Here is a 27,853-nt window from a genome sequence, read left to right on the forward strand (position 1 = left end):
TGTATCTTAAATGTTAAGTTAGCAGGAAAAAAATATCCACGTTGAAAACCGTAGAACAAATTTGCCCACCCAAAAGCTAAGGGTTTAAATGATCGCTTAAAATTAAATTTTTATTGTTCAATCAAAAAGAAACCCCAAAATGCATCTTGTATCTTAAATGTTAAGTTAGCAGGAAAAAAATATCCACGTTGAAAACCGTAGAACAAATTTGCCCACCCAAAAGCTAAGGGTTTAAATGATCGCTTAAAATTAAATTTTTATTGTTCAATCAAAAAGAAACCCCAAAATGCATCTTGTATCTTAAATGTTAAGTTAGCAGGTAAAAAATATCCACGTTGAAAACCGTAGAACAAATTTGCCCACCCAAAAGCTAAGAGTTTAAACGATCGCTTAAAATTAAATTTTGATCTTCATGTCAAAAAGAAACCCCAAAATGCATCTTGTATCTTAAATGTTAAGTTAGCAGGAAAAAAATATCCACGTTGAAAACCTTAGAATAAATTTGCCCACCCAAAAGCTAAGGGTTTAAACGATCGCTTAAAATTAAATTTTGATCTTCATGTCAAAAAGAAACCCCAAAATGCATCTTGTATCTTAAATGTTAAGTTAGCAGGAAAAAAATATCCACGTTGAAAACCGTAGAACAAATTTGCCCACCCAAAAGCTAAGGGTTTAAACGATCGCTTAAAATTAAATTTTGATCTTCATGTCAAAAAGAAACCCCAAAATGCATCTTGTATCTTAAATGTTAAGTTAGCAGGAAAAAAATATCCACGTTGAAAACCGTAGAACAAATTTGCCCACCCAAAAGCTAAGGGTTTAAACGATCGCTTAAAATTAAATTTTGATCTTCATGTCAAAAAGAAACCCCAAAATGCATCTTGTATCTTAAATGTTAAGTTAGCAGGAAAAAAATATCCACGTTGAAAACCGTAGAACAAATTTGCCCACCCAAAAGCTAAGGGTTTAAATGATCGCTTAAAATTAAATTTTTATTGTTCAATCAAAAAGAAACCCCAAAATGCATCTTGTATCTTAAATGTTAAGTTAGCAGGTAAAAAATATCCACGTTGAAAACCGTAGAACAAATTTGCCCACCCAAAAGCTAAGAGTTTAAACGATCGCTTAAAATTAAATTTTGATCTTCATGTCAAAAAGAAACCCCAAAATGCATCTTGTATCTTAAATGTTAAGTTAGCAGGAAAAAAATATCCACGTTGAAAACCTTAGAATAAATTTGCCCACCCAAAAGCTAAGGGTTTAAACGATCGCTTAAAATTAAATTTTGATCTTCATGTCAAAAAGAAACCCCAAAATGCATCTTGTACCTTAGCTGTGAACCTAGCAGGAAAAATATATCCACGTTGAAAATCGTAGAACAAATTTGCCCACCTAAAAGCTAAGGGTTTGAACGATCGCTTAAAAATAAATTTTGATCTTCATGTCAAAAAGAAACCCCAAAATGCATCTTGTATCTTAAATGTTAAGTTAGCAGGTAAAAAATATCCACGTTGAAAACCGTAGAACAAATTTGCCCACCCAAAAGCTAAGAGTTTAAACGATCGCTTAAAATTAAATTTTGATCTTCATGTCAAAAAGAAACCCCAAAATGCATCTTGTATCTTAAATGTTAAGTTAGCAGGAAAAAAATATCCACGTTGAAAACCGTAGAACAAATTTGCCCACCCAAAAGCTAAGGGTTTAAACGATCGCTTAAAATTAAATTTTGATCTTCATGTCAAAAAGAAACCCCAAAATGCATCTTGTATCTTAAATGTTAAGTTAGCAGGAAAAAAATATCCACGTTGAAAACCGTAGAACAAATTTGCCCACCCAAAAGCTAAGGGTTTAAACGATCGCTTAAAATTAAATTTTGATCTTCATGTCAAAAAGAAACCCCAAAATGCATCTTGTACCTTAGCTGTGAACCTAGCAGGAAAAATATATCCACGTTGAAAATCGTAGAACAAATTTGCCCACCTAAAAGCTAAGGGTTTGAACGATCGCTTAAAAATAAATTTTGATCTTCATGTCAAAAAGAAACCCCAAAATGCATCTTGTATCTTAAATGTTAAGTTAGCAGGTAAAAAATATCCACGTTGAAAACCGTAGAACAAATTTGCCCACCCAAAAGCTAAGAGTTTAAACGATCGCTTAAAATTAAATTTTGATCTTCATGTCAAAAAGAAACCCCAAAATGCATCTTGTATCTTAAATGTTAAGTTAGCAGGAAAAAAATATCCACGTTGAAAACCTTAGAATAAATTTGCCCACCCAAAAGCTAAGGGTTTAAACGATCGCTTAAAATTAAATTTTGATCTTCATGTCAAAAAGAAACCCCAAAATGCATCTTGTATCTTAAATGTTAAGTTAGCAGGAAAAAAATATCCACGTTGAAAACCGTAGAACAAATTTGCCCACCCAAAAGCTAAGGGTTTAAACGATCGCTTAAAATTAAATTTTGATCTTCATGTCAAAAAGAAACCCCAAAATGCATCTTGTATCTTAAATGTTAAGTTAGCAGGAAAAAAATATCCACGTTGAAAACCGTAGAACAAATTTGCCCACCCAAAAGCTAAGGGTTTAAACGATCGCTTAAAATTAAATTTTGATCTTCATGTCAAAAAGAAACCCCAAAATGCATCTTGTATCTTAAATGTTAAGTTAGCAGGAAAAAAATATCCACGTTGAAAACCGTAGAACAAATTTGCCCACCCAAAAGCTAAGGGTTTAAATGATCGCTTAAAATTAAATTTTTATTGTTCAATCAAAAAGAAACCCCAAAATGCATCTTGTATCTTAAATGTTAAGTTAGCAGGTAAAAAATATCCACGTTGAAAACCGTAGAACAAATTTGCCCACCCAAAAGCTAAGAGTTTAAACGATCGCTTAAAATTAAATTTTGATCTTCATGTCAAAAAGAAACCCCAAAATGCATCTTGTATCTTAAATGTTAAGTTAGCAGGAAAAAAATATCCACGTTGAAAACCTTAGAATAAATTTGCCCACCCAAAAGCTAAGGGTTTAAACGATCGCTTAAAATTAAATTTTGATCTTCATGTCAAAAAGAAACCCCAAAATGCATCTTGTACCTTAGCTGTGAACCTAGCAGGAAAAATATATCCACGTTGAAAATCGTAGAACAAATTTGCCCACCTAAAAGCTAAGGGTTTGAACGATCGCTTAAAAATAAATTTTGATCTTCATGTCAAAAAGAAACCCCAAAATGCATCTTGTATCTTAAATGTTAAGTTAGCAGGAAAAAAATATCCACGTTGAAAACCTTAGAACAAATTTGCCCACCCAAAAGCTAAGAGTTTAAACGATCGCTTAAAATTAAATTTTTATTGTTCAATCAAAAAGAAACCCCAAAATGCATCTTGTATCTTAAATGTTAAGTTAGCAGGAAAAAATATCCACGTTGAAAACCGTAGAACAAATTTGCCCACCCAAAAGCTAAGAGTTTAAACGATCGCTTAAAATTAAATTTTGATCTTCATGTCAAAAAGAAACCCCAAAATGCATCTTGTATCTTAAATGTTAAGTTAGCAGGAAAAAAATATCCACGTTGAAAACCGTAGAACAAATTTGCCCACCCAAAAGCTAAGGGTTTAAACGATCGCTTAAAATTAAATTTTGATCTTCATGTCAAAAAGAAACCCCAAAATGCATCTTGTATCTTAAATGTTAAGTTAGCAGGAAAAAAATATTCACGTTGAAAACCGTAGAACAAATTTGCCCACCCAAAAGCTAAGGGTTTAAACGATCGCTTAAAATTAAATTTTGATCTTCATGTCAAAAAGAAACCCCAAAATGCATCTTGTATCTTAAATGTTAAGTTAGCAGGTAAAAAAATATCCACGTTGAAAACCGTAGAACAAATTTGCCCACCCAAAAGCTAAGAGTTTAAACGATCGCTTAAAATTAAATTTTGATCTTCATGTCAAAAAGAAACCCCAAAATGCATCTTGTATCTTAAATGTTAAGTTAGCAGGAAAAAAATATCCACGTTGAAAACCGTAGAACAAATTTGCCCACCCAAAAGCTAAGGGTTTAAACGATCGCTTAAAATTAAATTTTGATCTTCATGTCAAAAAGAAACCCCAAAATGCATCTTGTATCTTAAATGTTAAGTTAGCAGGAAAAAAATATCCACGTTGAAAACCTTAGAATAAATTTGCCCACCCAAAAGCTAAGGGTTTAAACGATCGCTTAAAATTAAATTTTTATTGTTCAATCAAAAAGAAACCCCAAAATGCATCTTGTATCTTAAATGTTAAGTTAGCAGGAAAAAAATATCCACGTTGAAAACCGTAGAATAAATTTGCCCACCCAAAAGCTAAGGGTTTAAACGATCGCTTAAAATTAAATTTTTATTGTTCAATCAAAAAGAAACCCCAAAATGCATCTTGTATCTTAAATGTTAAGTTAGCAGGAAAAAAATATCCACGTTGAAAACCTTAGAACAAATTTGTCCATCCAAAAGCTAAGGGTTTAAACGATCGCTCAAAGTTGATTTTTTATTTTTCAATCAAAAACAAACCCCAAAATGCAACATGTATCTTAGCTGGTAAGCCAGCGGGAAAAATGCATCCTCGTTGAAAAACGTAGAACTAACTTCTCCAATTGTATGCTTAGCATTTAAAAGATCGCGCTAAATGCAACTGCTTATATACTGTCCATTGGCTTGTTATTTATTGGATGTATTTTTGGCAAAAATCTTCTAGGGAATAGCTATTTTTAGCAATTTGTTAGGAGTTTCAAGAGAAGCTGCTGGTATAAATTCTGTAAGAATTTTGGTAAGATTTCGTCGGCCAATAAGTTCAGTTCAATAAATTACAATTAAACTCAAAGTCGTTCGTTTTGAAGTGCTTCTTATTGCAAAGTTCCTTACAATTTGACCGAGAAAAACCCCCCTTGCCAAAGTTAATCATGGAAATGCCCAAGTAGCTCTGCACCCTATACCTATCATATCCTTATCCTCGGACACTTTTTGTTTCAAATTTATAATTCAAAAAGTATATTATTTTTGCGTAAATTTTGTGACTCATTAAACCTTCAAATTTTAATTTTTGTACAAATATGCATGCATTTTTAGGTGTCATCTATGCACAGACACTAAATTCATTAAACTCGTACAAATGAACCAGCTAATGAAAATTCAAACTAATACCGCAGAAGGAAGATGCATGTGTTTTTTTGCACATCAATTTGTTAGTGCTTAAGCACTTTTATCGAGAAACTGATTGCTTTTTCAAAGATCTAAAATCTTGCTAAAACTTCCAATAAAGGGTCCGTGCAATAGAGGGCATGTCTCTAATTTCATAATATTTGAGGACATAATCGTCATATGTGTAAGCTAATAACTGCCTTGTATAATGGTGTTAATATTTTGAAATTACTTTTGGATTCTGAAAAACGTCTAGTGTCCAGGCATACAGACTGTTTTTTCCATACAGGACTTTCCCATAATGTTACCAATAGTTTTGTTAAAAACTCCTTTCTGGTGCTTTGTTTCTGAGAGTCAAAATATTGTTTGTCATTAGAACGATGAAAATCTGCAAAATAATTGGGTAATGTCTTGTTAAAGTTTATCCAGATTGTCGATTTTTATCGCCTGAAATTAGTGACTTTATCAACCATTTTCGTGAATAATGTACCTATTCTGCGCGGCGTGTGAGTTGACACGAGTCGAATGAATTGACAATTGTCGAATCGCTCCCATTTGATTAACATTAGTCGTCTTACGTCACTCGCGGTGAGAGCGAGTCGTCACGACTCACACGCCGCGCAGAATAAGCACAAAAATGACTAGTTTCTAGGTCTAAATAATGACCATCATCAATCCCTGCAAGGACTCTACTGACCGGAAACTGCGGATACGGTGCGGGTAAAAAACAACCCCTGCTCCTTTACCTCTTTTTAAAATAACACATAAAATCTTCCTGTCTTATTCAAACATGAGTCCAATTCGTGGCACAGTCTCCAAAAATAGCATTGTTTTTAAAAATGTAAAGGAACAACGTTAAAAATCTTGTTTTCTATGCCAAAATTTAAAAAAATCAACTCAGCAGGAAAAAAGCACGACCTGTGAAACAAGCGGGAAAAAAGCTCAGTCATTGTGAAGCCAGCAGGAAAAAAGCTCAAAACTGTGAAGTTAGCAGGAAAGATTTTTTTTCCTGCTCATAGTTCGCACACTGAAACACAGGCGGCGCTTTATGTGAGCTTTTTTCCTGCTCGATTTTTCCTGCTGGATTGGCAGAGGTGAGACCGTAAAGATTGGGCGCTCTCGCAACCGCAAAAATAAATTTTGCCACAAGAATCACGCACGCCAAAATTAGATCAACCAAAAAGAGTACACTGGACAAGACACTGGAGGCTGTGAACCGTTTCACCGATTTGTTCACTGAGCTCAGGCCAGGCAATGGACATGCCCTATATCAACTGCAGCGATTTGCAGTAGACAGGATGTCCCGGGCCCGATCTATCTGACAAGCCAATCGAGCCCTCTGTCACCATGGGCCTATTCACACGTTCTAAAACAGCTGATCGGGAAGCTCTTTGACAGTTCTTCTATGAATATGACAGCCTCGTGTATGCACCGCTCTTCGGCAGATGTAAACAAATGCATACACGGAGCTGTCACATGAAAAGGCCTATATAAAACTACCCAAGTCAAACGTCAAATCCACCGACCCTTACCAGAAAGCGAGCCTGTGTGTGGCAGCCATAGGCCTTATCATGTGACAGATCCGTCTATGCATTTGTTTACATCGGTGGAGGACCGGTGCTAACACGGGCCTGTCATTTTCATAGAAGAACTGTCAAAGTGCTTCACGATCAGCTGATTTGAGACGTCATGTGAATAGGCCTGTGCACCGTTTTTCCACCGATGTAAACAAATGCATAGACGGACCTGTCACATGAAAAGGCCTATAGAAGATGGTGTCTCCATCATGTCGCTAGCCTGGCTCAGGCCCATGACAACCATATATCGATACACACACTCAGGCAAATAAATTAAAGAATTTTATAAATTTTCCCTTATGAAGCGTTGAAAAATCTTTAAAAACCTATTTCAGAAGGCTAATATGGATTTCATACCGTTGAAATGATAATCATAATTGATAACATAGTTAATTATTTCATTGCGTGCCTTATGATTTCCATTGATGTCATTAGTCATATCCTTAATGATACCATCTTTCATAAGGCTATGAGGCTATTATGGTTTTTTGTATTAGTTCAATGAAAATCGTAATTGCGAAGCATGTTATACCTCATTAACGTATATCAATTTCATTAAGCCACCTTATGAAGCACATAGCTCTCATAAGTGTGAAAAACTCATAAGGTTGTTATTATGAAAATTTACAAATGGAAGCAATAATTGGACGCTGATTGTGGATTCATTTACTGAAGCTATTACTATTTTTTTTTTTTTGAATATTTTAAAAGGTAATAAGTTGGTAATTTTTCAGATAATTTGAATTAATACGGAATTGAATTTTCAGGTAGAATTTCATGAATAGAACAGTCATTCGACTGGAGAGCAGCGTGATCGTTGACATCCCACATACTGCAGTTCACTTTTTTAGAAGTCTAGCTATGGGGAAGAAAGTTCGGAAATCGAAAAAAAAATAAAAGAACGTATATACAGATTAATAAAAACCCGCATAATCATGAACCATATTAGCACTGTTTCCAATATTGTCTACAACTACTTCAAACAATATCTGAACCATTCCGAACAACATCCAGAAAAACAATATACCCACAGTACCACAGACTGTTTTGCCAGTATGGGAAACGGTAATCAGCCAAATAACAATGTGGGGAATAGGCGGTTAAGTTATGTAACCATAAAAAATCGTCGATTTTGTCGAACAAAATTTTTCGTTTACTGTTCATCAGATGGTAGACATACTATCCATTTTTCACTCAATCTACCACAAAAGAAACAGTTCTAGAATTGTAAAACAATATATTTTGAATAAAAGCGTTTACAATTTGTGAAATTATTGGATTATGGTAGTCAACGGTATATCAACCCTACACTGAAAGAAACTTTGGAGTAATGACAACTACCGCTTGGTTCTTAAAAATACTATTCGTGAAAATATTTGAGATAAATAGATTTGCGCTTGTAGTTACTACAATGCGGTTGAAATCGCTATGCTGTTAAGGGGTTGATTTAACTACTTTTAAATAGTTAAGAAAACTATAATTTTGCATTGAAGACAAACACATGTTTGCTCGTTTTTACCATGGGCATGGTAATAGTAACAACAATCCTCGATACTAATGACATTGCAAACTACGTCATTTTTCCATCGACTTGTGTGTTTATAGATGAATGAGAATGCTCGGAAAGTGATTGATTTCTTTGTTCATTCATTTATATAATTATTCAAAACTAATAATATTTATTTTGCACAGAGCTAGTTTGATCAACACAGTGATGGTAAGCAAATAGAGGTTGATTTTGGCTAGTATTTACAACAAAAATATTCTATAGGTCACGTCCTGCTGCATTTTTTATGTTACAAAATTGAGCGACGATCTACTCTGTTTTTACTTCTATCGGTAGGTTGCAATACATTCAATATTTTCCAATTTCTAACAAACACGATTTTACAGGACATTGTACAAACGAAACCCCGTAGCTCAAAATTTCTCCAAATGGCAAGGAGCTTGTGAACCAAGAAATAATAGATAAAACACAAGCATTAAGTGCAGCTTGGCAACTTCGCTAGGAGAAGAACATTAAATTCTTACCTTTTATAATATAATAATGCAACTAGTTTTGCAAAAACCTATTGATTAATAAACAATGCTTTAGCCGTAAGAATTGAATTCTATTATTAACTTAAAGATTCATACATAATGTATTTGGATTTGCAATTTTGCGGATTACCGACAGTAAATTTTAATCTGTCATGTATTCCGGAAATTTACAAGTTCAGATACATTGTGTAAGGATCTTGCTAATGTTTTAAAATATTTTAGAATCATAAATATTAATGAAGCTAAATACACATATGTTGTAGTTTTAAACGCAACTCATAGTAGAAGCTTCGACTTTTGCTTGCGTTCAAATTTACCATGGAACGCGGTTAATTTTACTGCTTTTGCATTGCGCTCTCACCATGGTAAACAACACCATTTATTATTCTTGAAATAAATGCAATGGGTAGTCTGCACAAATCAAGTGGTGCTGTGCATTTAATTTAAACCATCAACATGGTAATTTTTACCGCAATGCTGTTTTCAGTGTATGCCATTCTATTTTTTTTCCTATTCATAATAATGAAACAAGACAATGTATCTACGAACAAATCTCGAAAACTTATTCTAACAGACTCAAGTCAAAAAAGTATACAAACTTACTTTATCGATTCTACGTGTTTCGCAGACGAAATTCTACACGTTGCGCTCCGAACCAACTCGATTTTTCACTTTTAAAACGTTTAATTTCCGGATTTACAAAACGACGAAAGTAAGATTCTCAACTTTCGCAACCTAACCACTACTTTCGCCGCCCCGCTGTATGGAGAGACAAAGTGACTTAACCACGAATCAAAACAAAACACTACTTGAGCCGATTTTACACTGGTAGAAAAACGTCGAAAGTAACTGAATAAATCGGCTTATCATTTTGTAATATTTTTTTTGTGGGATATAACAGGAACTCCCTAGTTTTTGAACGCGAGCTTAATGTATGCAAAATTTAAGCGATGTACACGGCGAAAAAAAATTAAAAAGTTGATTAATTTTAAAACAGTTTTAAAAGACAGGTTGTGATTCTTCTGAATTAATTTTCTCAAAACCATATGAAAGTTACTTACGTCGATTTGAAAAAGTAATCGAGAAATGTTGTATTTATTTGTTTCCGCTAAAAGTTGCGAAACAGGTTCAAGTTGAACTCAGCACCTAGATTCAGCATTGGGGATGATATTCTGGTTCCACGATCCTTCGGCACTGTTGAAACATCTTTCAGAAACTCTTAAAAAGAAAAAGAACATTGTCAACTCTGACTTCGATGAAAAATAATAATAACACTTACCTGTAGATATGTTGCAGCACCACTCTGAAGTCCTAAGAAGTATGCATTCCTTATTTCATTTCTGAAAACACATAAACCAAATAAGGTACGTTGTTTTTGAGCAATTTAACATGAAATATCTTACCAAACAAGTTTCGACTCGCAGAAATGAACACAAATATGGCAGTTTGACTGATGAAAAATTTTCTTTCACAAAACGCACACAAGTGCAATATAACTACTCCGCGTACGGTATGTTTACTATCAAACCATAAGACTTCAATGTATGTGTCACAACTTTTCATGATACTAAACAGTATGCAATCATATTTGAATGTTTTGCCAAATTGTAACCATTTCCGATATAACCCACGTAAGTTTAGAAATAGTTGATTTATTCATAGTTTCCAAATATGGACTATATGGAACTGATTGATAGCAATTAGCTATACGGTAACCGTTGGCGATACAGTAGATGTAGTGTGAGATACAGTACAAAACCGAAATATATTTATAGTAAAGCCCTCAGTACACTGTTTGTCAAGTGTGCAAATTTTTCCGCACGCTTAAACCACATGCAAACATCGGTCTCAACAATGACAAAACATCTGAAGTGTCAAGTGGATATTGAAGTGTTAGTTTATGCGTGTGGAAAAATTTGCACACTTGGCAAAGAGTGTACTGAGGGCTTAACACAATTAAGCCACAATATTGGAAGCAAGTAACGTATGATTTATGATTTAAATGTTGTCTGGAAAATTTGCCAAAGCGTTTTTTGCTATGCGGGAAGAAAGTAATGGTTCAATTCAATTGCATATTACATTAAAATCTATTTTGTTTTAGAAAAACCCAAGTAACCAGTAAGCACGATAATGCGGCACGGTAACAGCATTATATGCGCATATAGGGTAATCATTTGATGCATGTCAGTTTTATATACGCATATAATGCTATTATAATGCCAGAAAAGGCGAAATAGCGTGCCATTATAGTGCCAATATATAACCGTGCTTCTCTGCACCACTAATGCTGATATAAGACCACGTGAGAAACGTCAGTTGTTTTCGCCAGGTTGTAAGGGCGAATATTTTGTGCTTTCGCGTACGCAGCCAGAGGGCTTTCGCGTATGCGGCCAAGCAACTGGTACACGAGGTAAATAAATGAATGAATGAAAACGGAAACCTCTAATAGTATGCAAAAAATGTAATAAAATGATACAGATAGTACTTTTCCGTATCAGACATATTCGTTTTGGTAGTTTTCATCCTTTTGAAGACTTGCAATTGCCACATTTTGATCCTTGTTTTATGATGATGGAATTCCTCATTTTGCGTCTCGAACCTGTGACACCCGTATTGTTGAGTTGTTATCCTGCTCCTTTGCTCCAACGGCCACATAAGATGAATAGTATTGGAAGAAAAGTGACCAATTTAAACCATCACTTTTCCCCGTCATAAAACCTGCAATTGTAGTAGTAAGAAGATTTATGTTTGACTCCCTCTTACCACTATATGCAAACACAGAGCACGTGGTATATCTGTCATAACACTGGATGGCATTTAAACACCCAGACAACCAAAATGTACGCATAACGAAATCACCTGGAGGCTTTGTACGTGCAAAATTTCACTTATAAGATGTGGCGAAAAGGCCTTCTACGTACAAAAGTGGAGGCGATATGTGTGCATATATTATGTGATGATTAATAACATACAATGCGAGTGTATAAATATTCTCCCGAACTAACCTGTTATCTTATGCGACTTAACTTATGATAACAAATGTTGATTTGACAGCTGCTACGGATTGATTCGACTTTCTTTGTACAATTGTACGGGACGAAACAAAATGTACAAATGAACTCAGGAAAAAATTGTTTTATGCGAGGAAACTCATCAATTTGACGAGTTTATCCACGGTGTTTTGCGGGTTTGATGTAATTAGTATGAACACAGATAACAGATGTTTATGTTAGAACAAAAATTTGCTGAAATCCTGTGTAAATATTCAAACAGAAACTCCTTCCAATCACTAGCGCCGCCACACAATGAATTGCGTAAATCAGTGGTGAATATAGGTATCTTGAAATGTTTCATATTCACCGCTCACATCGCCATGGGACCTTTGCGATAACAGCGCCACCACAGTGTTGCTACTTGTGTTGCCATATAAAATGACCGTTTATTGTCAAAGTGCTTCACGATCAACTGATTTGAGACGTCATGTGAATAGGCCTTTTAACGCTTTTAAAAAGCTGGATATGATTAACCCGGCGTTTAGGTAAATAAATTTTCTGCTCCGTGTAGGTGCCTTTCCAGACTTTTGCCACCGAGGCTACCGCTGACTTTTTCCGTCACTTTTGACGTTCTCTCGGTGCGAAGCGATGGTGGCAGAAATCGATCAAATCTCGACGAAATAAACGTGCAAATCTCGCCTGCTGGCCTCGCCGTTTTCTCATCGATTGCTGCATAGAAACTTTCGAAACTTCTACGGCGCGTTGACATTCTCTTGGAAGGAATTTTGCTGTCTGAAAATGTGTTAGAAAAACGGTGCCGAACCCGAAAAATTTCCTGCAGATTTACGATATTAGTGCTGAATTGATTGTGCGGAGCAGTTTGATATTGGTTTCAAATACGAATTTGACCATAATCGGCGTAAAAAGTGGATGCGTGAAAAATTATCCCGAGGAAGTTTTCGGCATAAGGAGGCTTGCGAAGAAGACACCCGTCAAGAGTGGAAAGAAGAAGCTTTTCGTCGAGTTTACAGAATCCGGAAAAATACCGTTCTTCGAGGGTTGACAAACGAGGCAAATCGCATCCAAAGTTCTGTTTTATGTGAGTTCTGAATTAAAAGTGGTAATCATCAATGGATCCGCCAAGCGCCGAAGCAGTTCTACAGAGCATCTTCACACTGTACAACAACCCGAACAAGCAGGAGAAAGAGACAGCCTCCAAGTGGTTGGAAGAATTTCAGAAATCGGTAAGTTTGGGGGCTTTTGCGTCTCGACTGAACACAAAACGCAAAAATAATGAAACATGTTTTGGAATGGTTCTGATTTTTTTTTTATCTGTAGAGAAAGTGTAAGTCATCAACGCTTAGCGAGTGGATTGACATTATATTTCAATCTATTTGTAGGTCAATAAATCAGTGGAAACGCTAATTATTGCCGGAAATCAATCGTTTTGAATGGGTCGTCGTAAAATATAGCGAATTAACAGCTTTGTCCCAGGTAGACCAAAAAAGATCAGATCAAGCGTACGTTACTCTGAACCGAGGAGGTAAAAAATGCTCTAGGAGTTTTGCGCATCTTTGTACTTACCTACAGTTGTGTTCAGAATAATAGTAGTGAAAGCCGATTTTCATACAAAAAGCTCGACTTTGGCATGCTGTAACTTTGTTTCCATATGAGCAATCGGCATGACATTTTGACAGTGAACTACAAATAAGGTAAAAAGGTGTAATACGCTTAAGGAAAAACTGCTCTATCGCAGTAGCAAATGCATCACTTCTAAACTTTTCTATGGCAATGTGTTGCTTATTTAGTTGGCCATACACTGCACACAACTTTCCCTTTCCAGATTGCTTCAGATGTATTTTTGTAAACGGTCCCAATGTTTACGTTTCAAAACAACCCGGGCAATATGCCCCTCTCATAGAAAAAAGGTCCACAGCGTTGTAGAAATGTTTCCAAGGAGAATTCCACCACCTGCTAATCTTAAAAGGGTCCATTAGCAGTCGTCTTCCGGTAAAAGTTTTTGTGTTAAGTATAATAGTAAAGAATGGGCTTCATTCACCCTGAGGCTTGCTAATCAAAAGCAAATTTTTAATTCAAAAACCTGATTTTCGATATTTTTAGAAATTCTATTGATTGTTTATACTTTTCAAAGAACATATATGCGCAACATCATTTTTTCGCGAATATTTATGATATGTAATCATATTTACGTGTGAAAAAAGCCTCAATCCCGTGAAAATGAAGAGGGGCGTATTACACCGAGTTACCCTATACTCAATTTCATTATCACAAGATTTGAAAATTTTCACACTACCAGCTAAAAAGTTAAGCACCAGGTGAAATTGCTCAAAATAATAGTAGTTTTTCTTTTGTAAATTTTTGTTCAGCAACAATTTTGTAAAAAAATGAATTGTTTATACATTCATAGCTTGGGTGGAAATGGTTGAAACTATGAATAAAGGAAAAATCATAAACTCAATCCGTTCATCCGTTTTCAAGCCATTTCATGACATACAAACACCACTCCATTTTTATTTATATAGATTTTTATACCTTTTGTAGTATTTAAATTGCAACAAGACGGTTCTCGTAGTTTTCCTAAAGTGTATTATAGAATACCACTTTTCTCGACGTTATAGCGTCGTTTTCGTTTTAAACACGAGAGCCTCTCATGGGAAAATGTAATTTGCAACTTCTAATTTCTAATTTATTAAATTTATCAACAGGCTTCGTAGTCCCAATGATATTGTTTAAACTAAGGACAGCAATACAAATTAAAAAAAAAAAACTTAATCACAAACATAATCTTGGTCATAGTCTCGAACATAATCATAAACTTTGTCAGGCAATTAAAAAAAAACATTTAACATATTAATTTTTAACATAAGCGGATATTGTCGTTATCCGCTTCTACCAGCAAAAAACTCCGAAACTCCGGGTGAGGTGGAAGTCAAACAGTAGGGCAATCCTGTTGAAGACGCGCTGGATACCGATGATCACCCCATGCATTCTGTAGTTAGTTCTTCGTAGTGGCAAGCGTAGCATAACATTGTTCCGGAGTGATCGTGACTGGGCGTGTAAATCATTTTTTTTTTCAGGATGAAGGCACAATCTATCCGTCCTTGTAGCGTGTCTGCAACCGTAAGAGCTCTGCACGGAGAAAACGAAGTACTCAAATTTGGGTTCTTTTGACCCAACTCGGCACGTTCGTGCGTTACCCCAAATTTGAGTAAGTTGCCAAGTACTCAAATTTGAGTAGCTGTATTGAATTATATCAGTGGGTGATTTTCACTCAATGTTGCATTGAGTGAAAAAACTCAAAAATGGGTAGTTTCTCATTCGAAACGAAATGCAAATGGAGAAATAATCAAAATGGTCATGGTTTTAAATAATGAAAAGAAACAGAATTCAATCCTATATTTTATTTTACGTTAACATCATCATCCCATTTGTCTTTTAATTTATTTCATCATATTTAAATCACATTCACTGTAATCCGCTTGTCCATTCCGGAAATCGTTCACCGGGAATGCCTATGAACATCAGACCTTTATCCGGAAACATTTGCTAGGTGATGATGGTGGATGGGTGGCTGGAACGGCAACAACCGATGGAACGATTTTCCCGTTTTTTCATTCATATGGCGACTGGCAGGAACGACATTCACTATTTAGAACGGAAGGTAACAGCGCAATAGCTTTTTAGTCGCGAACAGGCACTTCTTAATTCCGATAATCCTGCACCAAAAACAATCGTAGGCCCAAGTCTATTAAACTCCTGAAAAATGAAGGAATCATTGAAAATTATTTTTTCGGCACACTAAATTCTCCAGTATACTTTACCTTTGATAAATTCAGAACATTTTCTAGCTAGCTTTCAGAGCTTTGTATACAACGACGTCAGAAACAGTTATTTAACCAGATTTGAGAATTAAAAAAAAAATTGTAATTTTTCTACTATTTCGTCTAACACCGACGAAAACAGACTACGAACGACCAGCGCTGAGATTTAAAAATGGATGACACATTTTTTCATCCAAAATTGAGTTTAAACTACTCAACGGCTAGAACGCTGCCTAAATGCCAAACGTTGAGTTATTTCTACTCAACTTTGTGTTTTTAAAGTGTTTGGCAAATTGATGGTCGATTTACATACTTTATCAGATTTATCGGTTAGATTGCAATATTAGAGACATTTTAAAAACGCTTAAGGTGAAGATGAATCGAAGCCATACCTCAAATTTTCAAGAGCACAAATCTGGAGAACCGAAAACCCGTTTGAGCTGAAAACTTAATCGTTTGGTCACCACCAGCGAGTGACCAATCGATTAAGTTTTCAGCTTAAACGGATGTTTGGTTCTCCAGATCCGTGCTATTGAAAATTTGAGGTTTGGCTTCGATTCATCTTCACCTTAATACCTCAGTAATATGCAAAAGGAAACAATCTGAGATTTTTTTTATTATTTTTAGTATAATACACAAGTACAAGTACAAAATAATAAAATTTTGTGATTAAGAGCGCAATAAACAAAACAAGTATATTTATACTCAAATTTGAGTTTTCTTTAGACAACTCAAAAGTTGAGTTAAATGTACGTATTTGTCAAAACGAAAATCACCCAACTATTCAGTTCGACCGTCTTTACTTAATTTTGAGTATAAAAAAACTTATTTTTGAGTACTTCGTTTTCTCCGTGTGCAGATGTCTCTTCTGGTGCGAAGTAGCTCTAGATCAATCAGCTGGCATCGACTCTCGTAGCTTGGCAGTTGGAACGGGTTTCTCCAAGGCAGTTTCCGAAGTGCAAACCGAAAAAAGCGGTGCTGTACGGACTCAATCCTTTCGGAGCCGTTGCCGTAAGCGGGGCTCCAGACCGCGGAACAGTATTCCAAAGTGGAGGGGGGGACTTTAAGCAGTAGACGTCTGTGAAGTTCTTTGCAATCCTGAATATGAATCCCAATGTTCTGGATGCCTTGTCGACAATGTACGAAACATGCGGCTTGAATGTCAGCTTTGAATCCAGAATCACCCCGAGATCCTTTACTTGGTTCACACGATCGATTGTAGTTCCCAGCAGGCAGTAGTCAAATATTATCGGCTGTCTTTTCCTTGTAAACGTTATAATGGAACACTTCTTTGGGTTAACTACCATACGGTTCAGGAAACACCAATCGGCAAAGTGATCAAGCTGTTGTTGCAAAAACCCACAGTCGGCAATGGAGTGGATCTTAAGAAACATTTTGAGATCATCAGCATATGATAGCCGAGGACTTCTGATGGCCGAATGAACGTCATTAAAATAGATTAAGAAGATCAATGGCCCCAGGTGACTACCTTGGGGTATGCCAGACGTAGCATAAAAGCTGCCAGATCTGCAGTCTCCTATCGCCACCTTCAACAGGCGACCGGTTAAATAAGTTTTGAACCAACTAGAGAGACGCCGAGCCTTTCAAGCTTAACGATCGCAATAGTATGGTGCGGTATGGTTCAGCTTGTCAAATGCGGCGGACAGATCGGTGTAAATAACATCCGTTTGTGATCGTTCTACCATGCTGTCGGTTATAAATTGGTGGCGATGGAACGACCGGCAGTAAACCCGTGTTGATCAGGACAAAGATGTTGCTTGCAGTGCGACAGAAGTGGTTTCATGATAACGACTTTGAAAAGCTTCGACACGGCACATAGCGACGTAATCCCTATGTAATTGTCAACGTTGCGCTTGCTTCCTTTTTTGTGCACCGGAAACATGTGTGCAATCTTCCAGTTAAAAGGAAATATGCCGCTCGAAAGTGACGAACGAAATAAAAAAAGAAGGGGGCTCAGCAAGCCGCCGATGTTTTTTCTTTATGAGTACAGACGGTACTCCATCAGGTCCAGGATTGTTGGACGCTTTCAGTTGCTTTGCTGCTTCTGAGATCATTCCATCGTCTATTTCGATTGCACCTAATGCTTGGTCGTTCAAAGGAACATTTCTGGCTGCAAGTGAAACTTCATGGCTGCTTAAAGTCTCACTGCTAAAAACCATAGAGAACTTTTCTGCGAATAGCTGGCAAATTTCCTGAGTAGATGAACTTATTGAATAGATTTGAAATGAGCACTTCAACATCATAAAACTATGCTATATCTATGTGAAACAATTCAAAAAGAAAACAGTATTCACTAAAAACTACACACCAAAATTTTATTGCTGCTAACCAGCAAAATTTTGCTGATTTTTTTTGTGCTGTACATCCAGCAAAATAAAAATTGCTGAATTTCCAGTTGTTTTGCTGGATTTTCAGCAATCTTGGTTACAATTTCCAGGTGCGTTTTGCTGAAAGATCAGCAATATAATTTTAATCATTTTTATTATCATAATTACTGAATTAGCAAACGACGTTTGACGTTTAAAACTATATTTATATCTTTAAGTAAAGAGTAACACTTTTTCTGTTATTAAAGCACAACAAACTGACTGAATTTTGGAGTCCCATGTTGAGCCATCCTCCTCCTCCATCGTCAAAGAAGTACCTCCAGTGCTGGAACAGCTTCGTCATTTACTATAAAGAAACATTATCAGATTGATTACAACATTAATTTTAAACTAAAATTACTTATCAGTGATGAAAATCTGGAAATCTCGTTGGTTTTTTGTTGAAATTTCAACGTTTCAACAGCGGCCTATAAACAACTGTCCGGAAAATTGTAAATACATTAAGTGTTTGACAGTTCTTTTGCTGGTTGATCCAGTAAACATGATAGTTTACTGAATTACCAGCAAACGAACTATGAATAACTGAATTTCCAGCAATATTTATTTTGCTGATAGGCGTTCAGCAATTTGTTTTGCTGGAAGGCAAACCAAATTTTTGGTGTGTATACATTTTGATTGTTGCTAATGAATTATAAATCAATAATTTGTATCCAATTGAATATTGCCGTTTTTAGAGCTGGAATCCCCTGGCAGTCAGGCACTCGGAAGCTTCTTCGTCACTATTACTATGTTGAACAGATTCTGAAGAAGATTGTCGATTAATAATTTGAAACATATGATGAAATCTAATAACTTAGCTCATGTTTTGTTCTGGCTTCTTGGATAACCTCTTATTTTCATTGTGTTCCCATTGCACGAGATAAAGCTTTGTAAGTTTCATCTTTTCATCCGCCGTAAGTATTTACAACGCACTCTACGTAGAATTATCTATAATAACTTTATAGCTCTAAACACAGCCAAGGCCTTCACCAGAACTTTAAAATTCGTGAGCTTCTTCTGTGCAAACGCCATTTTGATCCGATTTGATCAGGTTCATAAGAGAAACGTATGATATTTTTCAAACAAGGTTTGCCTCGGATTTCATAAGCACATCGTATGGTCTTTAATTTTATTCGTATGCTCTTCATAAGTGAGGTATGGGCATCATTCGAATCGTATGAAACGTTTTTCAGCTAGCAAAATACTGTTTCATATGAAAGGTGTAATGAATAACATAACTTAAGTTTCCTCAGTGTACTGTTGTAGAGTATTTAAGGGGATTATAGAACGAAGCCACATCTCAATTTTTTAAGATCAAAGTTTTGAGAACCAAACAGTGTTCTGCGTTGAAAATTGATCCCATTAGTCGCCACCAGCAAGCAAGCAATTTGATTGATTTTCAACGCGAAATGTTGTCAGATTCTCCAGTCTTGTGGACTTGAAAATTCAAAGTTTGGCTTAGTTTTATAATCACCTTAAACAGCTATTGTAGTGTTTTGTTTATTGTGTAACATTTCAGATCGTAACGGTCAGATAGACAACTCTGGGATCTCTTGTGATCAATTTTCATGCCTAGTACGTTGATCATAAGTACTGTTCAAAAGGATGATATCATGCATTATTAAGGAGTTTTAAATGAACCAATATTAATATCCCTTTGTTGGGTGGACAACGCTATCCCAATAACGAGCACAATCCAAACAACCAGCAAGACTATCGATGACAGGTGCTAGCTTGTGACAGATGTCATGGGAAGTTTCGGCATTCGTCGTTTTATTGTTGGCCGCCATCATCCTCATTACAATTCCGATCGGCGGCTCGCGTGCATACACGTTTCAATTCGTTAAAACATTTTAGTCATTACTATTATTATATTATATTTTATATTTTAAACCGTAGTTATGAGTCGCGTTTCTAGCCATATCACGTATCGCAACAGTGGCGAAGAAGCGGTGGTAAATTCGTGCTTAAATCGCGCGTTTATCCCAAGAAAAGGCGTTCTTCGTGGATCGGTAGTTAGAGATGAAATTGTGCGCTGGCGACTAACAACGTCAATTGTGCAGCAGGTTCTGGCGGCCAACAACAGTCGGGCAACATCGCGGACACTATTGTTCAGATCCTCCGTAACCGACAAGCGCTAATGTCACAACAGCTGGCAGCAACCCAATACGCCATCAAGAGTTTGTCCCGCAATGAGGTTGCCAAAATCCAGAAATATTTGTACGAGAATATTAAAATTGAACTCAATGACGTCGCAACAATACAGTTTCATACCATACGGCATTGTATTTTGATCGAACTGACTAGTGTCGAATTAGCTAAACTGTATCAGAACGAATTTAAAGCCAAGAGAGAACGAGGAAGAAGTTTCAAGATACCGGTTTATGTTGATGTTGCTGCGGTCACTGTTCGGATTTACAATCTGCTATCAGACATTCTTCACAAAACCGTGAAAAAGTTTACGGAGGACCGATAAGGTGTGGTAGTTTTGATTGAAAGAGAGAGAGAGAGCGTCGGAAGCAGTATTTTCCAGGAGTCCCGAATAGCGTTCGTTTGCTGAGGATACATCTTTCCAAACCAATATCATCGTACATCGAAATCAAAAACCAGCAGACCATGGTGACTTACGAGAATCAGGTTAAGAATTGCCAATTTTTCCAAAAAGCAGTCCTCCAGAAGCGTAAGTGTTCGGAATCGGCTCCAGAATCAATACCATCACTACAAAAAGAAGCTTCAGGAACCTAAACGCCACTCTTCAACCAAAACGATTTTCCTGCTCTGATTGGAACGTTAGATTTCCACGGGAAAAAAATTACTCCTACAGCACACAATGCCGCACCCATTGTAGGCACTCAAATTTGAGTATCTCTAATAAATACAAAACAATAATAAGCCCTGTATCTGGTGCATCTTTAGCCCTGTATTTAGCATCCAGGCATTGCGAATTCGTTCTCATTTGATTTTGAAGCACGATCAAACCAAGCGAAGAAAACATCCTATCTGCATCGCTCCATGATCGGCATTGTTTCGAAAATTGTAACATGCCTAATAAATAACAGCGGCGAACGCGAGTTTCAAAGCTCTTTCTTTGATAAACTGCAATTTTCTCACTTATTTCCCATTGGGATTTTATTTTACTGGAATTATAAACAATCACCGAATATATAATATTAATAGCACAGACAAACAGAAGTAACACTGACGAAATTTCCATCGATCACTCATTTAACGATCATTTCAAATTCGCTATGTTTCAAATCGCACAATCAGAGGCCTTTTTACTTGGCATTTGACGTTTCACACTACCGCCATCTGCAGGTCTTGTTGAACGAAACAGTATTTCGTGCAACATGCTCACCAGATGCTGATGGTGTAAACTGCGCGATGGATTTTGAAGAAATGTGTACTAAATGTTATGTCTGTTTGTCTGTGTTAATAGTGCCCCCAGGTTTGGAGCTTGTTATGATGGGTTTTATCATACACTGTTATCCCCCGATCTAATTCTCGCACAACTTATGATCTCGCCCTAAAAGCCATTGGTAACCATGTGTGTAGTGTCCAAATACTGTTTCTGAGTATTTGGATGGATTTACACGTTATTTAACAACGTTATGATGGAGAAAGGATCATTATCTACCTGCCGGTGGTGTTGGTTTGATTGCCTATTTGTTCATTTGCTCAGAAACAACAAGCTACACACGTGGTTACCAATGGCTTTTAGGGCGTTATCCCAGATTACGCGAGAATTGGAGCTGTAGCAGAAAATGATAAACAAGTTCTCATGATGTGTTGCGATCATGATTGTTACAGAGAATGACACATGAGAAATTCTCTCATTTTTTGCAGAGACCCTGGCCACATCTGTTCATTTTTCGATTTATTTTAATCTCAATGTTACATCAATATTATTTTTCTTCTTTGTTTCACAGATCCATTCCTGGGAAATAGCAGACCAGCTTTTACAAAGGAAACATGACCTCAATTCGTGCACGTTCGCAGCTCAAACGATGCGAAACAAAATTCAGAACAGCTTTCATGAACTACCAGAGTCTGCCCATGATTCCCTCCGGCAAAGTTTGCTGGAGCACATAAGTCACATAACGCTGGAGACGAAACCGGTGATTGTCACTCAGCTGTCGCTGGCCCTGGCGGATCTTGCCCTGTTGATGTCGTCATGGCGCAAACCGGTGGTTACTTTATTGGAGCGATTCTCTGGCAATCCCAACATGATGTACGCGGTTATCGAACTGCTCACATTGATACCGGAGGAAATCAACTCAAGATACCTTCGGCTCGGTGCCAACCGGAGGAAGGACGTTCTTACCGAGTTGGAAACCGATTCCAGTCTAGTCGGTGATTATCTGCTAATGTGTTTGATGAATTGCAACGACAACGAGTTGCTTCAAATGAAAATTTTGAAGTGTTTCACCTCTTGGGTGAATATAAATGCCTTCAATCTGTCACAGATTGGTGACAACATGATCATAGCGTATTCTTTTCAACTTTTGACCAACTTGAACACCAAACCTGAGATTCATGACGCTGCTACTGACTGTTTGTGTGGTTTGTTGCAATGTTTGGAAATGAACAACAACGGAGATGGCCTGGACGTGAAACTCTTCAATGGAATACTTAGTTTGGAGGAAGCGTACAATGCTTCCGTTGCGCAAGAAGACTTGGACAAGTCGATGAATCTTTGTCGTCTCTTTACCGTATTGGTGGAAAGTAATCTCGCCAGAATGGTGGCCGGATCAGAGGCAGCTACGCCTCACTACTCCATCAAGGCTTTGGAGCTGGTGCTAATATGCGTTGGACATTACGACTTCGAAGTAGCCGAAATTACCTTCAACATGTGGTATCGGCTGAGCGAAGATCTGTACCAACGCAACAATGAAGCTCTGACGGCACATTTCAAACCGTACGTGGAGCGGCTTATTGCCGCTCTCTATAAGCATTGCCAAATGGAAGCCGACCATGAGGGACTCATCGAGGAAGGCGACTCGTTCAAGGTACGCATAAGTTGGTGATAACTGGATAGAGCTCGTGTCATATTTCGCAATTTCTTTTTTTCAGGATTTCCGTTTCAAAGTTTCTGAGATTATCAAGGACGTGATATTCATCGTCAGCTCGATAAGCTGCTTCAAGCAAATGTTCCTGATCCTGCAGAGTCCGAATGTGACGTGGGAATCCAGTGAAGCGGCGCTGTTCATTATGGAGAACGTGGCACGGAACATCCTACCGTAAGTGCTAGTTCCCTATTAACGCAACGAACGATCATTATCATAGAAGGACGGTTATGTATATGTAACCATTGATGCGTTCGTTCTTGCATAATGATTGTCGAAACGCCGATACAAACTGTTTCTTGATGCGAAGTAGAAGTTGCACCGGATGTTTTTTTTTTACATTTTTGTATTAAATTCAATGTTAGGCTTTTATTTATTTTAATATGCATCTCATCTGGTATACCTCTTCATGTGAGCCAACATGCTTACATATCAGGAAAGTCCTCAGTGATTCTTTTACATAAAGTTGTGTACCTACGATATCGAAAAACAGAAGCAATCCTGTTTGAGTGTTTTCTTGGAAATTGAAGGCGCTTTTGATAACGTGTCTTTCGATGCCATAATGGAAGCATAAAATCATAGGCAACCTACTTGCAATGATTACCAAATGGCTTTATGAAATGTTCATAAACCGTTATCTTATTTCAACATTGCATCAATCAGCGATTGGGAAATTGGGTGTATACGAGTGCCCCCAGAATGTAGAACCTCTTAGCAGATATGGCTTTGAGGCAAATTAATAATAGCACTTCTACTTATGGATATGTCGATGACTATCTAACTTTGAATGTGGTATGTACTTAAATGCCCATTTCGGCCTTTTGATATAGTTCAGAGTTTGTTTCGTCAATAATGCGGATACTCGAGTAAACAGAGAATACTACAAAAATGAATGCTCCCTTAAGTGAAACGGATTTGAGGAACTTGAATCTTCTGGACATAATTTTATTATTCAAAGAATTTGCCTTTTTGCAATCTTTTCTCTATCCCATCATGAGGAATATATAGATTGCACAAATCTTCAATTTGACAATGAATGTGCCTCAAAAGTTGCCTTCTGTATGGCTCTAGTACCAAATATGGCAATAGGCGTAACGATAACAGATTCATTGTATTATTTCACTAGAACATAATGGCCAATATTCACTAGAACGGTAAAACAATTTGTTTTTGATGATAAATAGGCTTTGATAAGAGCATTTGTACAATACACTTAAAAAAACTAGCATTCTGCTAGTTGCTAACTAACATTGCATCACGCATATGTCACCTTCTTAGCAGGTGCCTAAAAGACTCCCGAACAGTAATTTATGTTTTATGTTTATGACTCCCATCACGAGGCGGTTCGGTAACGCATTGTACCACCTTTAGTAAAACGTCCCTATAGTCACAAAAGCCACTATTACGGGCGTTTAGGTATAAATCCTTGCTAAACATGTTTTGGCATGAATGACAGGAGTTGTAAGTACCATTGATTCTCGATATAGTTCAAAAATGATCGAAATAAATAGTTTTGCTTAAAATTTAAGCTCCCTTGCACCTATAGTAGACCTATAGTTCCTATAGTAGCACTACTAAGAAACTTTTTTTTTATTAAACAAAATAATTGAAGATTTAAGAACTTTGTTACATCAATCGAAAGCTTTTGATCCATTCCTTGAAGAAAACATATAAAATGTTTGTAAAAAATACGATTTTGATTTGAAAGATGGTGTTCGCTTCGGGAGCGGGCCATTTGGCACAAAGCCATTTGGCATAAGGTCATTTGGCATAACGCCATTTGGCATAAAGGACATTTGGCATAATTTTTAACTAAGTGAAAGGCCATGTGGCATAACGGACATTTGGCATAATTTCAATATATTTTCTGTACATACTTAAATTAAAGATTTTAGCATTTTATTACCGTTTTATTTTAGTAACAGCTGTATCTATTTTATAATAATTTATTTATACTCTTCTTCGGCAAACACAATAAATGCGGTATGAATCCATCAGAAGATTCCGATTAAATTATGCCACCGAATTCAATCGTTACAGTCCGATACTTTGTAGATGTATTTTTTACGACTTTTGTTGACTTCGAACCCTATGATCTCGCTTACGAATATACGAAATAGCGGTAGAGGAAAATATGATGAATTACTTTCAGAAGCTTCCAAGTTAATCGAAAACAACTGAAAAACGATGTAGTTTTTTTATATATATAAATACACGTTTTAGCTTTGATTCGATGTGCTCAGATAGCCATGACTTTTGTGAGTTGAGCATGTGTGAAAATTCAATAAATATGGATTTATCTCATATCGTCTATTAGTAAAAACGATTTTAACACTTCCTTCAGCCGTCGCGCTGTTGTATTCTGTACAACACTGTTGAAAAAACTTCGCCTTTCGTTCACAACAGCAGCGCGGTGGTTCTGACGGTAGCAAACCGCGCGACGACTGGAAGGTTAAACAAGATGGAAAAATGTCATCTTCACCTAATTTTGATCAGAGGATTCAGGTGCTCATAATTGAGAAACAAGGCATACAAAATATTAAATTTTAAGATGAAAAATTCAAATAATATGAAAAACATAAGAAATATAACTATGGTATGTTCAGCAAAGTTTTAGCAAATGATAAGTATAAAAACTTTGTTGAACATAGTAGGCCAATAAAACTAAAAAATTAAAACACTTAAGAGTGAAAAACGATTTTTTATTACAAATACTCAATTATCTCGGCTCTTAAGCAAACCCGAGCAAAGTTGTTTCTATGATCATTTGCAGAGCTGCTCGCTGTCACTATCAACGCTTAAAATTTGCTGATTTGTACAGGCCGATTGCGATACAATTCGGATCATTCTATATCACATCAACATCGTGTCTACTCCATCACCAACGCATAGATAGCGATAGACTATGGATATCACTGATGGGTTAACTTTTATTTTAAATTAAGCAAATAAAATGTCAACTCTCAATACGATATTTTTGATAATGCTGCAGATGAATTGAAACTATGTGTTGGTCACTGAAAAACATGATTAGCTTGGAGAATTGCCACGTGATCACTCATTCTGAATAGATTATGCTCTAGAGAGCGATGTCGCATCACTGCTGTTGGTTGCCAAATCAAAGTAATATTGATAGTTCGTAACAGATATTGATAGTTTTAGTAAATCAGCCATACGATGATACGACTGATATTGAGCAACTCTGATCATTTGCTACAACTTTGCTGAACATACCAACTCACGATTCGTTAAAATAAAAAAGTTGGCGTATACGTCACTCTTGCGATCACGGTAAAAAAAGTTGATGCGTACACTTTGTAGTACTGAAAGTTCTGAACATATTCTCAGAAGCAACTATGGCTCTAAAATCAATAAATCGAGACGAAAACTTCATGTCCGCCTAAATTAGCTTCCTGGACCAGTGTGCACAGGTTGATCGGGTTCGTTTGAACACGAGATGTTACCGTGAGGGCCCCTAACTCTGCGCAGCTCCTAACTCTGCGCACTTTTACCAAAATCCACCAAAATCTGGTAAATCATTTGAATTTTTGTTTAAAATTTGTTATCCATATATTGATACAAAAGTAATAAAAAAGTACGCGAAGAATTTTCTTGACAAATTTACGTTTATTACTGTAATAAAAAATAAAATAGCTTTAAAATTATTAAAAAACGTCCAAATTGACTGCCCGTTAGCAAAAATGCTAAGGGAGTACCTCATCACTTAAGTCATTTGAATCAAGTTAAAGAGAATATATTTCAGATTTTTAGTATGTAGGCACTAGTTTATTTATCGAGCAATCATCACTGGTAAAGTGCAACTTATTTTCTCTTCATTTTCTTATTCTTCTTAAGTGCGCATAGTAAGGAACCATTTTTCAACTATGTCCCTTACTATGCGCAGCAGTTATAAAACGTTATTTTCAACATACAATCAACCCTCCAGAGGTCGATATTGAAGGGAACCATCGACTTGTCGACATCATCGAGATATGGAATGGAAATGCTTTGGTAAATTGTTTAAGGGGACCATCATAGTAAGGGAAGATTAAAAAATGACGTCCAACATATTTTAAGGATTTCTACACTCCGTCCCCTGTCGCGATTTTAACAGTACCTAATGAATGCATTGTCACGTTTTCGTAGACTCCTCCATCCCTGAACGATGGACGTAATTTTTGAATGCTCCCTAACCATGCAATAGAATAATTTTGATTTTTTGTGTAGTTTCATGAGTCAATATCCAGTAATGGAACATCGAGGTTTAATCGTATTTGCTATATACAAACGCCAATAAAGTACTGTTATTGATCTGAAATATGAATCGTTCATTAATAACGTCACGCTTATACAGGGCGGCGATACTTCTCGATTGAGTGATGAACAATACATTAAGAATGGATATACCCTTTCGCTTAAACTATTCTTCGTAGTTAGTAGGAATGTTCGGGTTTCACATATAACAAACCAGAACCAGGTTCTTATAAATTTTCTTCAAACCCGGACCCGAACCGAACCAAAGAAAATTTGGTTTTTATATTTTCTAGTGAAAATACATAAACAGTCAAAGCTAATTTTCCTTTACACGCCAAGGGAGAATGCAAAAAAGACGTAGTTTGTACCCTTTTTGTATGTTGCTTTGGATTTTAGAAAACTAAGTTAATTACATGTTTTGGAAATCATATGATGATTTCGATTATTTTGAGACTTGCACTTAATGGCATTCAGTAACAGTAATTATCATGGATTGAATTAAAGATAAAATTCACTTCACTTAA

The 27,853-nt window shown here is 36.4% G+C and overlaps 1 protein-coding gene and 2 long non-coding RNA genes across 4 annotated transcripts in view; 2 read left to right on the top strand and 1 right to left on the bottom strand.

Moving 5' to 3' along the window:
* Positions 1-7,922: 7,922 nt before the first annotated feature.
* LOC110678515 lies at positions 7,923-8,851 on the top strand. Its single transcript, XR_002501671.1, has 3 exons — positions 7,923-8,464; positions 8,519-8,586; positions 8,641-8,851. It is a non-coding gene; the product is annotated as an uncharacterized LOC110678515 (long non-coding RNA).
* Positions 8,852-9,854: 1,003 nt separating this feature from the next.
* LOC110679870 lies at positions 9,855-10,259 on the bottom strand. The gene is made up of 3 exons (XR_002502768.1): positions 10,191-10,259; positions 10,067-10,127; positions 9,855-10,005 (listed from the first exon to the last, which is right to left on the bottom strand). It is a non-coding gene; the product is annotated as an uncharacterized LOC110679870 (long non-coding RNA).
* Positions 10,260-12,430: 2,171 nt separating this feature from the next.
* LOC5578550 (transportin-3) overlaps positions 12,431-27,853 on the top strand; it is a 31,202-nt gene continuing 15,779 nt past the window's right edge. The window contains exons 1-3 of one of the 2 annotated variants that reach the window (XM_001663891.2): positions 12,431-13,024; positions 21,939-23,018; positions 23,083-23,249. In XM_001663891.2, the coding sequence (XP_001663941.1) occupies positions 12,911-13,024; positions 21,939-23,018; positions 23,083-23,249 (1,361 nt within the window). In that variant the 5' untranslated portion in view covers positions 12,431-12,910. The remainder of the gene's footprint in view (positions 13,025-21,938; positions 23,019-23,082; positions 23,250-27,853) is intronic. The other variant, XM_021853603.1, reaches the window with a different exon arrangement.

Source organism: Aedes aegypti, chromosome 3 (assembly GCF_002204515.2).
Source record: "Aedes aegypti strain LVP_AGWG chromosome 3, AaegL5.0 Primary Assembly, whole genome shotgun sequence".
In the NCBI taxonomy this organism is placed as follows: domain Eukaryota; kingdom Metazoa; phylum Arthropoda; class Insecta; order Diptera; family Culicidae; genus Aedes; species Aedes aegypti.